This window comes from Vanessa tameamea, chromosome 24 (genome assembly GCF_037043105.1).
Source record: "Vanessa tameamea isolate UH-Manoa-2023 chromosome 24, ilVanTame1 primary haplotype, whole genome shotgun sequence".
Taxonomy (NCBI): Eukaryota; Metazoa; Arthropoda; class Insecta; order Lepidoptera; family Nymphalidae; genus Vanessa; species Vanessa tameamea.
In genome coordinates this window covers 2,228,546-2,243,728 of record NC_087332.1, presented here as the reverse complement: position 1 = coordinate 2,243,728, position 15,183 = coordinate 2,228,546, and the positions used below count along the sequence as shown (strand labels likewise).

Here is a 15,183-nt window from a genome sequence, read left to right as displayed (position 1 = left end):
TTTAACTCACTTTATAATCATCTCAACTGTACACGGAACTTTTTACAATGTCTGTAATAAAATGGCCAGTGTTTTTAAAATGACTAAGCCCTTTTGTCAATAACGTTATTCCTTTTGAGATTTTTAGATAAGTATTTATAATTTTATTTAAATGAATTACATATTATGGGAGAAGAAGATGATCTTAATACATCTATTGCACACATTGTGTTATGTTGTGTAGCCGGACAAAGTTTAGGGCGTGTACATGCCAAAAGTTATTCACACCCAGGGATGCATGCCAATTTTTTCGTACATGGAATATTGGGATTCTTGCACTTCCAAAGTAAGGCTTTTTAACAAGCGAAATATATAAGAAATACATAGATAGCGTGAAGTTACATATGTGTATTGTAATATTATAATGTGATACTTTATACCGTTTGCCTACACAGCTGATAATTACATTATTTTGTAATAGTGAATTATAACAGTCGTGTGTGTATAAAAAAGATAATACTTTTTTTTTCAGGCGGCAGATTTAATAATGATTTCAAAACAGCCTATGTCATCAGTTACAGCGCTAGTCGATATTTAGCACTGCCTTGTCTAATGGCAGATTTATACCGTGGCGACCAAAGTTTAAGTACCGTCCATCTTGTCTCTGGTTTGATTCCATTCGTGATGGCGTTGGCAGGAAACGACAATCCACATTTAGGAAATTTAATGATAGCATGCAATATTGTATCATTGTGTGTTTATTCTCAACAGAATGATAGGGTTTGGGGATGGTATACGGCTGGTGCGGGAGCTGTTGCATATTTTTTTACTCCTCAAATTGGTCAAAAAGTCGCGTATCCGCTGTTTCTTGCTCTTATGGAATACTGTGCATATAAAATCTTCCGTATTCAATTCTCCTAGCCGTGAATAAAATAATCACTGAAATTATTGAGTTTTTTTTTTGTACAATATCTGTATATTATAATAACTCTTTTTTTTATTCGATCATATTGTGTCTTGTAAACTTATTGGTATCCATTAATCAAAAGCTTAATATGTATAATAATAATTATTAATTATTTTACAACTTATCAAGGTAATGCCTCTGCTTTTGAACAAACAAGTTTGTATTACGTTTAGACGGATATTACCATTACCAGATTTAGTTCGGTCACAGCGAACAATTTAAGAATAGAGAATTCATTCTCGAGTAGCTTAAAATCTCGGTATTGCTTTCGTCAGCTGCATTTTATATTCAATTTGGCTGTGCACCGACCGACATTTCCTGGATGAAATGTTTTGAGAATCGTCAAGAGCTTAATACTGGGGTGAAGTACAAAGAGAAACGAATTACATTTTTGACATAGATTATTTATAGGACTCAATAAATTAACCAACATTTAGAGGAGACATTATTTTTTTCTAATAAATAAGTTTTAAGTTGTGGATATAATATATATAACAGTTATCACAAACTATTCATAACAAATATTTCAAAGTTGAGAGAAATACAATTTGTTAATAGCATAAGTATTAAAAATATAAATTAAACGTAATCAATAATTAGAGATGAGAATTATAATACATTTTTTTAAAGTATTAATTAATATATATTAATTAATAAAACCAATAAAATATATAATAAATAAAATTCTTTATTTTTCGATTGAACTGAGGGCTATACCTATATGATGGGATGTATAACAATCTCGATATGATGGATTTTTTTAAAAGCATATTTCATATTACTATGCGAAGGCCTTAAAAAAAATGGCGACTGCAGAAATTGTTCAGTCGTTTGTTAAAAAGTAAAAATATATGACCATAGAAAGCAAAAGTATCTGCCTGTTTATGACGCATTGCTAGCCTTAGGCCTCGTCTCCTATTCTCTTAATTAGAAGTGCGCTTGGCGCTTATTCAAGTACACTGGTCTAAGTGCTATTACATTTGATATCATTCTCAAAATAAAACAATTAAACATCATAATATTATTCCTCTATAGGCTCAACGTTAATGTGCGTACAAAATATTTATGTCGGAAATGACGAAGTACTCTTTCCCTCTCTCGAAATTATATTTGTCTTTTGATTTTAAGCCTTTGACCTTGGAGATAACAATGAAGGTAGAATTGTACGCGCCATTTTAAGTGTTCCGTATTCCGTAGTAAAATAATTACTAATTTAATTAACAGATGTAAGATGTCAAAATGATGTAGAGCGAAAAGTAAATTTGTTTTGATATTTATTATTAAACTAGCTGAACCTGCGGCTTTACCCGCGCGAAATATATTGAACTTTACCTATAGCATACAAACTGAAAAGAAGGGGTAAAATACCCATTTTAAAAGTAGTGGAATTTTGAATGTGAATTAAAATAAATTAAATAAAATAGTCTATGTTATACTTACTTAATATACCTACTATAACTATACCTATAATACCTTACCCGGGACTCAAACTATCTCTATATCAAATTTCATCTCATCGTTTAGATGTTTAAGCGTGAACAGGTAACCTAGATAGGTTTATGTAGGTATACATACAAATTTGTTATTTCATAAAGTATTTACACTACACGCAACAAAGATCTTACCCGTCGTCGTGTAAGTAATTATTTTTCATCATAGAATAAATACGCAATTAAAAACACATTTAATAAAATAAAATAAAAACCTTAATTTGACGGTAATTTTAAATATTTACAATAATTATATTTAAGTATACTAGATAATATTTTGACTAGTATTAATAGTTTTGGCAAAACAAAGTCAACCGGACTAGAACTAGTAATTAGTATAAAAGTTAATTGCAAGTTTTTTTTTATGATATCGGTATGCAGCCCATAGACAACGGCGGTGTAAGAAATATTAACCATTCCTTACACCACCAATGCGCCACCAACCTTGGGAACTAAGATGCTACGTCCCTTGTGCCTGTAGTTACACTGGTTCACGCACCCTTCAAACCGGAACACAACAATACTGAGTACTGCTGTTTGGCGGTAGAATATCTGATGAGTGGGTGGTATCTACCCAGACGGGTGCAAGCCCTTGACCCAAACATATTAACCGTGAATTTAAATGAAGGTTTGTTATAATTAAGCATATTTTAATTGGATGTTAAGTAAGTATACTATTGAATGTACCCTTTGTACATCCTACATGTATCGACGTGGAATCGGCTTATACTGAATGCCCATCTCCTCAGTACTCCTATTAAGCCAAACGTTTGTCTCGACGGCTGTTAACATGTAATCGGAGAAGTATCGATGGCTTGCAGTCGACGAGAACAAATCAATTCAATGAGAACGGTTTTATTGACAGACTTATGTCGAGGACATAAAACTTTTTGTGATCAATTTAAAACGAATCCGCATCGAATAATTGTGGGGAGACCCTTAGATATCTACAGGAGCAACATTCTGGTTGTAGCCGTCGCTAATACGCTTTAGGCAAAGGTATTAATGACTGCGATCATAAAATCTCCTATTTTATTACATATTTTTAAAATACAGAATAGTATTGTTTGAATGTATACATACCTTAAATTCAAAGTTATTTTTCCAAATAAAGAAATAATTATTAAGAATAAAAAAAAGTTATGAACAAAAATGTTCCGTTTAGATCGCCACGTTCAGTGATGAGTAGTCGTAGTCGGGTACCTAACTTTGACGAAATGCGATTAAAAAATTCGGTACCCACCAATCAGGGCAAAGAAAATGTTACTGATTTGTTTATTTATCACATTCTTGGTATTTGTTAGTAATATATCATATTAGTAAAAACTAATAATATTGTCTATGTCTAAATCTCACTGTATCTGATTAGGTAACATGATATTTGACAGTACGCCGGAAGGCTATGTTAGAGTAAGGTCTATGGCACTGGACTTTCTACTAATTTAATAAGTATATAGTGTAAATATAAATTAAAGAAGTCAATAGTATATATATTATAAGAGTACATTAAGTACATATATGTGCAACATGACACTCTGGTCAGGAAACTTTATCACTACGGAATTAGAGAATAAGACGTTAAAGGAATAAGGCCTCCTGGGGTCTCAGTTGGAATGAGGGTCCTTCAGTGATAAATTTTTGGACCTTCTCTATTCCTCATATTCATAAATGTCTTGCCTTTTATTGTTGGGAGCAAATATCATATAGTATTGTTTGCTGATGATATCTCCTTAGCTTTTAAAATAATAGAAAGCAGGTATGGTATGACGAAATGAGGTACAGTATTATGTAAACAATGCCATCTCTGTTGTAGTACACTGGCTTAAGCTAAATAAAAAATAAGTAAAATAAAATTGTAAAATTTAGTACACCAAATGTGAAAACTGTAAAAGCGGATGTACTTATTAACGGGGAATCCATGGATCCAGTTAAGTGAGGTGAATTTCTTGGCCTTACTGTCGATTCCAAGTTGAAATACGGCCCCCATATGGGGTTGGCGAGTAGACATTTGTTGGCATTTGTTGTAAAAAAAAAAATAGATTATATACCGATGTTGATGCGATTCCTATAGTATATTTAAGTAACACAATATAATGACTTACATTAATATGCTTTGGGGGTAATGTAGCCGTACGATATTTTGTTGCAGAAAAGGGCTATCCTAGGACCTAGATAATCATCATCATTGAGGCACACATTAAAAGAAATCAAGATATTAACTGTTGCTTCTCAAAATATATATTGAGTGGATGTAATCTGCAATGTTATGTATGTACAGAATAATATTATTTATTTTGTGAGAAAATGTGATACAGATAGCATTGGCTCAAGAAACAAACACAAAATTGATACTCTTGTCACTCGAATTAGCATAGAGCCTTTTGTGGGGCAATGAACACGGTTTTACAACAGCATCCCAGAAAGCGAGAAGAATGCCTCTGTTGTCAATTTAATTTAAAAAATGTTAAGGGATGCTTGTGTGCGAAATATTATTATACAACTAGTGAGTTCATTCTTAAGTTGTGATATCAAAATGTATTCCTAAATCCGACTCTGAACATAGGGAGGGCAACCGGGGCAACTGCCCTGGGGCCACCACAACAGAGGTTCCGACGAGTAAATAATTTTAATGTAATATATATTTACATATCCAGATATAGTCAAATTATAGTAATATTTATATTGCAGAATTGTTGATTTAAAAGTTACTGACACAAAGAGTTAATAAATTATAAACAAACCTTACTGACAGAAATGAAATATTTAAAATTATTTTATAAAAAAATAACTTGGGGCCCCCACTTCTCTGTTGCCCCAGGGCCTCCAGACCTCATAATCCGGTCCTGCATAGGGTTTAACTTGGAAATGAAACGATCGCTTGCGGGCTATTCCTTTTTGATAACATGTAAATATTAACAAATTGACAAAAAAACAAAGACTCGCTGAGTTTCTTTTACCAGTATTCTCTAGATCTTTCTCAGGTATTTTTTTATCCGGAACCTGTTTCTATTATACTTACTTATTGATATTGAATAAAGGAATTCGATTTTATTTGATTTGATTAATACGAATGTACCAAATTCGATTCTCATCCTCAAAGAGTATTTATTAAGACTTAATATTCTTGCTACTCACGCTTTACCAAAATTTATTTTCAACATAATATATACGAACTTCTTGGATAAAGTGATCGACATCACGCAGCGCGGACCCCGTCGCGTACATTAGACTCGCAGAACACGGTTGGTTAACCCTCAGTGCTTTTGATATAATAAATTTCGTTTGAGATGAGTATTATTTCAATTGTCTCATTTACGGGATTCGTTATCATAAATAATGAGCTAAACAAGTGTATATTTTGAGAAAATAATCTTTGTCTGTGGATTATTTTTTATTTATAATTTAGTTCTTTTTTTTTTTTATTTAAATTATTTTGGAATTTTGAAATATGTATTTAGATATACAGCAAGATTGGTGATAAGTGTATAAGACTATGTTTAAACGTTATTTTTAACATACATATATGCTGAATATACATTATATACACTAGTTTTAACACACGACTTTATTTCATTGCATTTTTTCGGATTAAAAATTTGTCATAAACTATTTCTATGTAAAATAACTTGGTGGTAGAGCTTTGCACGTTTGTCTTGGTAGCCAATAATAACCCACTCTAATTTATCGCTAAACAAAAAAAAATTGTATTGTTGTGTTTCGGAAGGAATGTAAGGAATGGCTGTAAAAAGCTAAGTTTGCCAAATTATATTAAATATCATAACATAAATATAATAATAATAATAATATATATGCCCCCCAAAATCCAACCTTACGTCCGAGTCGAACACCAGACCACGTGGGGGGCGGACACGCATACATCTGAAACTTATGCGGCAAACAAGGCTATGGTAACCCATCAAACATGGAGCAACATTCAGAGAGATTACGTATAGGGCCGCTACCCGGGGGTCGCCGGGGCACACCTGGAGCCAGTGCTGGGTGTTACAGCATGCGATCCACTGGCGGTGGGGGACTGAGCAGGCGGGTTCCCCCCGAACAATTATCTACAGCCGACAATAGTTTACCCGTTATTAGTGCTAGTCAAAATTCTGCTGTTAGTTTTAACAGGCCAACTGAGGATGTTTCGCAGGGAGCCGCTAGCTCACAACCTGCGACCACCAAGGCTGGTAAACCCAGAGTACGCATGAAGTGGGACAAAGAAGTTAACTTGTTTATTATGCGTACTTATCTTTATATTACAAAATTAGAAACTGATAAAGTTATGTACCCTAAACGGCTATTCGACAAATTTAAAACACAATATCCGGATTGGAATGTAAGTCAACAACGTATCGCAGATCAAAGAAGAGTAATAATTAGAAACAAATTAATAAGTGAAAATGAAATAGCACATCTTAAATCAGAAATTGCTGAACAATTAAGAAGGGAAGCGGATTTAAATAATCAAACAGATACATCGTTGCATTCACCCCATTTACAATCACAACCGTTAATTCAGACACACAATATAGTTACTAGCCCTACAACTTACAATATTACACAATCTGATGCTTCTACACAGACAAATTTAACATCCCTAGTTCACGATACAGAAGTACAATATACTCAATCTACAACCTTAGAAAACCCACAACAAGAAAACATTGAAGAATTAAAGAATCTTTTAGAAACAGCACTAACTAAATTTCAAGGTACTGATCCTAAAACCCGACCAAAATTACCGCGATTAAAAGAGAGTAAGCTACTTCATGATCTGATTTACACATTCAATACTCATATACTACCTACCTTTTTTTCATTAGATTCCGACCTACTGCATTTACATACATTAATATATTGTTCAGCTTTAGTAATAATAACAAAACTTGGCTATAAAATTAAATCAGGAAATATAGAAGATTCAAGCATACAGAAGAAAAAGAGCCATAAGCCCGCGTGGGAACATAGATTAGAAAACGATATAAAAAAGCTTAGAGCAGACATCGGTAGGTTAACTCAATATTTAAAAGGCAATAGATCTAAAAAAGTAGTAAAAAAAGTAGAGATAATATTTAAAAATACCAAAGTGCACACTATCCACGAACGAGAAAACAAGAAACCAGAAGAATATATCGACACTCTTAAACAGAAACTATCTTTAAAATCACATAGACTTGCAAGATACAGGAAAGCACTTAATAGAAAACAAGATAATAAATTATATAGTACCAACGAAAAAGCTTTTTACAGGTCATTGAATAGTTGTACCTCGAATAATACAAATAATGAAGAACAAATACCAAATAAAGATGAACTTAAAAACTACTGGGCAGGGATTTGGGAAAAAAGGAGTGACCACAATTTACAGGCAAAATGGATTGAAGAAGAGAATCAGAAGTGGGGTTATATGGAACAGATGGAATTTATAGAATTAAAATTGGATGATTTAACGGAAGTTTTAAAGAAAACGAAAAATTGGAAAGCTGCTGGAATAGACCAGATACATAATTTCTGGTATAAAAAGTTTACGTCATTACATGATATTCTAACAAAAATAATTTCAGACCTAATTAACTGTAGAACTCCACTCCCAAATTTTATAACAACCGGTTTGACCTACATGCTACCAAAAAACCAAAACACCCACGATCCATCACAGTACCGTCCCATAACATGCCTACCAACAATATATAAAATAATCACATCCTGCATTACCAATAAGATAGTCTCACACCTGGAAGCACATAATGTAATGTCAGAGGAACAAAAGGGATGCAGGCGAAACCACAGAGGATGTAAAGAGCAATTAATTATAGATTCAACCATACTAAAACATTCAAATAAATTTAATAGAAATTTGTATGTCACATATATAGATTTCAAAAAAGCTTTTGATAGTGTCCCACATTCATGGTTAGTCCAAATTTTACAAACATATAAGATTCATCCTAATATTATTAAATTTTTGGAGGAGGCCATGTCTAATTGGAGAACCACAATAACTTTAACAACAAAAACATCTAAAATCTGTTGTGACGAAATCCATATTAGAAATGGCATCTTCCAGGGAGACTCTCTCAGTCCTTTGTGGTTTTGCCTCGCCCTAAATCCTCTATCTAGAATACTATCAGATTCTAAAATTGGATACCAATTAACACCTGACGTAGCGGTTTCTCATTTGATGTACATGGATGACATAAAACTATTTAGTAAATCTGTGAAAGAAATGAAAGAAATGATAAAAATTACAGCGCAATTTAGTAAAGATATAAATATGAATTTTGGCTTAGATAAATGCAAAACTTTAACTATAAAGAAAGGAAAATTAATTGAGAAAAATTATGAAATAAGTGAGGAAATAAATATATCCGAGATGTTAGAAGGGGACTTATATAAATATTTGGGTATACTTCAAGCTAAGGATATTAATCACTCAAAATTAAAACAAGATCTTACCACACAGTACATCAAAAGAGTAAACCAGCTGTGCAAAAAACATCTTTATTCACGAAATCTCATAAGAGCAATAAATACTTTTGCTATTCCGGTCCTAACTTACTCCTTCGGGATAATCAAATGGTCTCAGACAGATATTAAGAAGTTAGAAATAAAAACTAGAGTCACGCTAACTAAACATAATTATCACCATCCGAAATCAGCTATAGAAAGATTAACGTTGAAAAGACAATTAGGAGGAAGAGGGGTAGTTGATTTAAAAATACTTTGGCAAAACCAAATCCATAATATTCAAAATTTTTTCTACAATAAAGCAAATACTAGTAAGATACATGCAGCTATAGTAGAAGTTGATGATAATTTCACACCGTTAAACCTAAAAAATAAGAATAAAGAGTTTAAAACTATCCAAGAACAAATAAATGAAAAAATTAAAGATTGGAGAAGAAAAGAACTACATGGTAGGCATATCCACGATCTAGAGCAAAATTTCATAGATTTAGATGCGTCAAATAAATGGTTACAAAAAGGTTACCTGTTCCCCGAAACAGAAGGCTTTCTAATTGCTATTCAAGACCAGGTTATCAATACAAGAAATTATAAAAAATATATACTTAAAGAATCAATAGAATCAGATTTATGTCGAAAATGTCACAGAATGCCAGAAAATATACAACATATTACAGGAGCTTGCCCTACTCTAGTTCAAACAGATTACACCCATCGCCACAACCAAATAGTTCACTACATACATCAAAAACTTGCACACAAATATAACTTCACAAATACTCCACTAAAACCTTACTATGAATACCAACCCAACCCCGTTTTAGAAAATGAAGAAATAAAAATATATTATGATAGAGCAATTCTTACTGATAAAACGATTCATTACAATAGACCGGATATAACTTTAGTTAACAAATCATCTAAAATAGCTTACTTAATTGATGTTTCTGTTCCAAACACACATAACTTATTAAAAACTATTACGGAAAAGATCAATAAATATACAGAATTAAAAGAAGAAATAATTAGAATATGGAATTTAAATAAGGTTTTTATTGTCCCTATCGTGCTTTCCACTACCGGAGTCATACCTAAACACTTACACCAAAGCTTAAAAATTCTTGATTTACCACCTCTCACATACATCACCATGCAAAAAGCTGCTATTTTAAATACTTGTCGAATAGTATGTAAGTTTTTAGAATCTAATAATGAGCTGGCTGACTGACTGTACTGACTGACTTTTTCACTCCCCAGATACACTTGGTCATTGACCCGTGTGACTGGAATATTTGCCCCATTATTTGGGAGATAAATAGTCCAAAAAATAAAAATAATATATATAAGTATTATTTTTATATAGCATATGATGCTTTTCAAGTAACTAAAAGGAATTAAGAATTTTATATACCCTACAAAGTATATTTCATAGACTAAAAATTTTTCTCGATATTACAGCAAAAAAAAAAAAACAAGTTCATTATACTCTGTGAACAATAAGAGCGTGTCGGTTTCACCAGATGGCGTTACCCGTCGACCCATTAACGAAACCGATACTAACTTGTCGTCTGTATTTTTTGGAATCATGTCACGATATTGTTTTCTGCGGCCTTAGCACTTGCGTTGTATTTACTGAGTTGATTATTTTTATTAATTCCATTTATAGTGTATAGACATTAAATAATTGAACACTGATATACCATTTCCGTAATCATTTTCTTTAATACAATTAATCATACGAATAAATTGTTATAAACGTTACTATTCTATTTTATTTTACTAGTTGTAGCTCGCGGCTTCGCTCGGGCTTTAGGGGTCAGTCGATAGGTGTTAGGCATAAAAGTAGCCTATATTCTTCCTCGGAGTTCAAGTTTATTTCATAAGAAATTTTATCAAATTCGATTCAGTGATTTGGTCCCTGAAAGAGCAACAGACAGACAGAGAGAGTTACTTTCGTATTTATCATATTAGTAAAGATAATATTTATTTTCGCCCTGCGAACCAGATACTTACGTAATAATATTTTTTTTAAAGTTTTTAAGTCGGTATTACGTTTAGCAGGGCCATAATAAAAATAATAATATTTATTTTGAGACGATAATTATAATTATCCTAATATCATCCGTTATTAGGGCAAAAAAACAATTTTACGTTTAATTGGAGGTGAAAAACACGAACATTAGTAATTTGGAAACACAATCATATTTTACCTACTTAAGTATTTACATTCAACGAATGCCATTGTTTACAAACCACAGATAAATATTAAACAATTAGGCACAGAGTTATAATATTTCTGAACTGAATTACGCGCCATTAAAACCATTAAGCCCTTTGTCACACATAACGTAGGTACATATAAACTCTATCTATTGTGCTGAATTACAAACTTTCTGTAAACAAAACTCTTAAATTCACGCCCCAATATGAGAAAATCAAGGTTAATGCCTTAATGGTACATAAAACAAGAGTTTCATACATTCGGACACATTAGGTACTTTTGTTATAGACGGCTAGTTGTTTACAAAGATAAAATAGTTTCGGTGGAAAATTTACGGTTTTCGGAATTTAAAAAATCGATAGATTTCATCACGGTTTGTTTCAAAATGCTCGATTAATAAAGGTAAAAAATTTACTAAACTAAAATTACACGTCTATTATTTGATTTTTTATTCAAAGTTCAAGACCAACCGGTTGCCTGTATGTAGTTATGACCATAGACATTGACATCCTAGGAAATATATCCGTCAAGCTAATCATAAACCAACCATAGAATTTAAGATTTTTTATCTAAATTGGTTAAAATCAATAAAATTTAAATAAGTACTCTTTGTCAAGTTATTTTAAAGTTCATAACGGACATAAGTAATTTCTTTATAAAATTTTAAATTAACATGGTTATTTTTATGACTACGTATTTAAAACGGGATATTTATTTTTATTATTTTTATTTGGTGGAGCTCGATATTTCAACATTATCTAAGAATGTCTTGTCACGTGAACATACTAAAATTTTAAATACTTTTAAGTTTTAAATACTTGTAGTAATAAGTAAATTCGTTTTATCACTGATACCAGATCATTGTTCCTGAACTGTGTTTCAATTGGTTTGTTTTTATTATTATAAGGAAATATTATTACACTTAAATTAAGGTGGGTAGATTTCTCATTAGGCTATCTAGGTCCATCTAATTTATCCGTGGCTTTAAAATCGCGTTTTAATTTGATTTTTAATTCGTTAAATATATCTATAACTTGTGTAGATAAACATTTTATTAAGTTTGTTTAATCAATTGAAACGGATAGAATTGCAAAAACAGTTTCTTGTCAAATCTAATTATGATTGAAGCTTCGCTGAATAGTCTTGTTTTAATCAGACCTTTTAAAAGGCTAAGACAAATGTCGTAAATAATACTATGATTGAAAACTATTCTGTGTCAACGTAAATTATGTCTAAAACGATTGTAATAGAGCTTCTTATTCCTTAGCTCGACTCGGAACGTAAATCTAACTTCGATGTACTAATTGAGGCGCGAGTAACTTTACATATAATAAAACTGTTATTGTGTCTGAACTGTTATTGTGTTCTCTTTTTGAAAATAAAAGTACGAAAATTAATGAACTGCATATGTCGTTTGCTTTACGTATATTTAAAAAAAAAAAAAAAAAAACGTACCTAATAAATAAAAAGAAGGTATAATATAAGATTTGTAACTAATTCGTTCTTCTTTATTTAACAATTATATAAATATATAAATTCCAAACAAACAATATTTTCACCGAGACTTGACATTTTAATCGTATGTTTTAAATTGATACGAACGAAGACAACGGCACAGCATGTTCACAAATGAATGCTCGTTTGAATTCTAGAATGTGGTCAGTCTGAAGATCAAAGCTAGGATATTCTTAAGTAAACATAATCCCATGTTACATTACTTCGTTTCTCATCTACATTTGATGTCTAAAATAAAACAGTGGCATCTTCTAGTAATTAATTTTACGACAACTAGATGGTGCTACTAAAAACGACCGGTATTTACCAGCGCCGTTACTTTGTGATAATTTAATATGACAAATAATTTTAAAATGCTAACTAGTTAATCATACTTATCAATCCATCATAGGAGGATATTTGTTGAGTATCTTGCGTCCGTCTTTACACTGGCTGGTTCTTTAATCTGGAAATGATCTCTGTAATGTTAAGCGTTAAAATCTCGAGATTGACTTGATCACAAAGTTCTAACGGCAGGGTCTAATTCACGAGACTAGTCATCATTTATTTGATTTTAAAGTCACAGAGTTCTACAAGATCCTAGAAATGTGCTATGTTAACTAATATGTATCAATGTTTATCAACCGTGTAATTGATTATACAATCGTTTTTTTTTATTATATTTATATATGGGTTATTTCATAATTTGCTGCGGAAATAACTATATTCTATTAATAAACATATTCAGGTCTCATTGATAAAGTGCATCTCTCCACATTGAGCTACACGTAAAACTTAAAAACAAAGGTAATCGTATAATATCACTTGTTTTTTCTTGTAACTACAGGTATAAGGGACATAATATCTTAGTTTCCTATGTTGGTGATATTAGAAAAGATTAATATTTCTTATAGTAACAATGTTTTATTGGCCGTGATCACCATTTGCCATCAGGTTGACAGGTCTGGCATATTTGCCAGTCCCCCTATAAATAACAAAAAAATATATACGGATAATTTAAAATTAGACCTATTTGAGTGAAGAGATCTATAGATATATGAAAATAATTATACTTGTATTTTACTAAATTCACATTAATACTATATTAAAGACATTTTGCGTTGGAAATGAGATGTTTTTTAAGAAATTTATCGTGTAAGTCCTTATCTTGTGGAGGCGTGGTCTGTATGCCCTGGGCCCTGCCTGAATGCCTTTCCCTAAATACAGCCGTAAACTATTCTATAATTACCCTGGGCCTACATCATTAACTATACGAATGTATAGTTGAACATGGGCCTGAAAGCATAATTTTAGCATCGCATTGGAACGTGGTAAAAAAATGTGAAAAAAGTGTCTTGCCTTTATGGGAATTTATGGTTCCCTTACTTACATACATTAAAAGGAAAATCGTGTTGTGATTTTTTTAAAAGCGGCTTTTTTCAACGTTACCCGATCATTTGTTAGTCTTGACAGATTATTACATGCTTGATGGCAAATTTATCATCCATTGGGAAAATGAGACGAAGATTTTTACATATCAGAGACAATGGAATATTAAGGATGCTTTAAGATAAAGCAATTACGACCACCGCTTTGGTGTTTTTGCAGGAAAGTAACAATGTTCTAATCAGGGCCGAATCGTAAGTTAAGGGGGCCCTGGGTTAACACTACTTAGGGGACCACTTAAGACATATCTGAATGTAGACTTGAATTAAATTAATTGAATGGGTTTGATTAATTGCAGGACACGCAGAGCTGCAAACCATACGTTATGTTTAATTTAATAAATTTATGGATTCTTTCGCATTATCGTCTATTTTTGACTTTGACTTGACTTCGCTGGGGCCCCTTGAATCCACGGGGCCCTGGGCTGAAGCCCAAAAAGCCATATAATAGATGCGGCCCTGGCTCTAATTATAGCATACCTAGGCATTTCGGCTAAGGACGAGACACGCAAGTTAATGTTACAGTAAATTATAATTTTATAATATATAAAGTGATTTTGTTCGAATAAAAGTTTATTCGCAAAACGCCTTTGTCTGTGGTGTTTCTGAAAGTGTTATTCGTCGTTGATTATGATAATTATAACATTGAAGTGATACGCATTAAATTATATAGCGTCTCGGCGTAAATCTGTTTTTGACATTGAGTGACAATTTATTTCTTATACAGTACGACGCTGTTTAGATTTGAACGCTAAACGAGCCTTAATGTTTACAGTAAAAATAGATACAACATCTTAGCAACGGGATGGAAAGCAGCACATTGGCAGGTTAAAGAGTGCCTTGAATTTTCCAACTTTTGAATGTTGGCGGAGACGAAGTAGATGGCATAGGAGAACATAATTCTGATTGCCGTGATGGGATACGAATCGGCCTTTCTCTCGAAATGTTTCACATTGAAAATCAAGTCCCCGTATAAAAATTGCTGCTTAAGCCTATCTAGTCTTCTAAGACTTCTTATAGTGTCGTATTTACCAAATTTTTCAATGTATATATTTTCGTATGATAGCTTCGTGTTTTGCCTACACGAGATTGGGCGTTTAGCGTCTCTGTCCGCAATTAGGT

General features: G+C 32.2%; 1 protein-coding gene across 1 annotated transcript; it reads left to right on the top strand.

The window, feature by feature from the left end:
- The first annotated feature begins 69 nt into the window (after positions 1 to 69).
- LOC113396498 (uncharacterized) lies at positions 70 to 924 on the top strand. Its single transcript, XM_026634457.2, has 2 exons — positions 70 to 325; positions 512 to 924. The coding sequence occupies exons 1-2, from the start codon at positions 166 to 168 to the stop codon at positions 898 to 900; spliced, it is 549 nt and encodes a 182-aa protein (XP_026490242.1). The 5' UTR covers positions 70 to 165; the 3' UTR covers positions 901 to 924.
- The last annotated feature ends 14,259 nt before the right edge of the window (positions 925 to 15,183 follow it).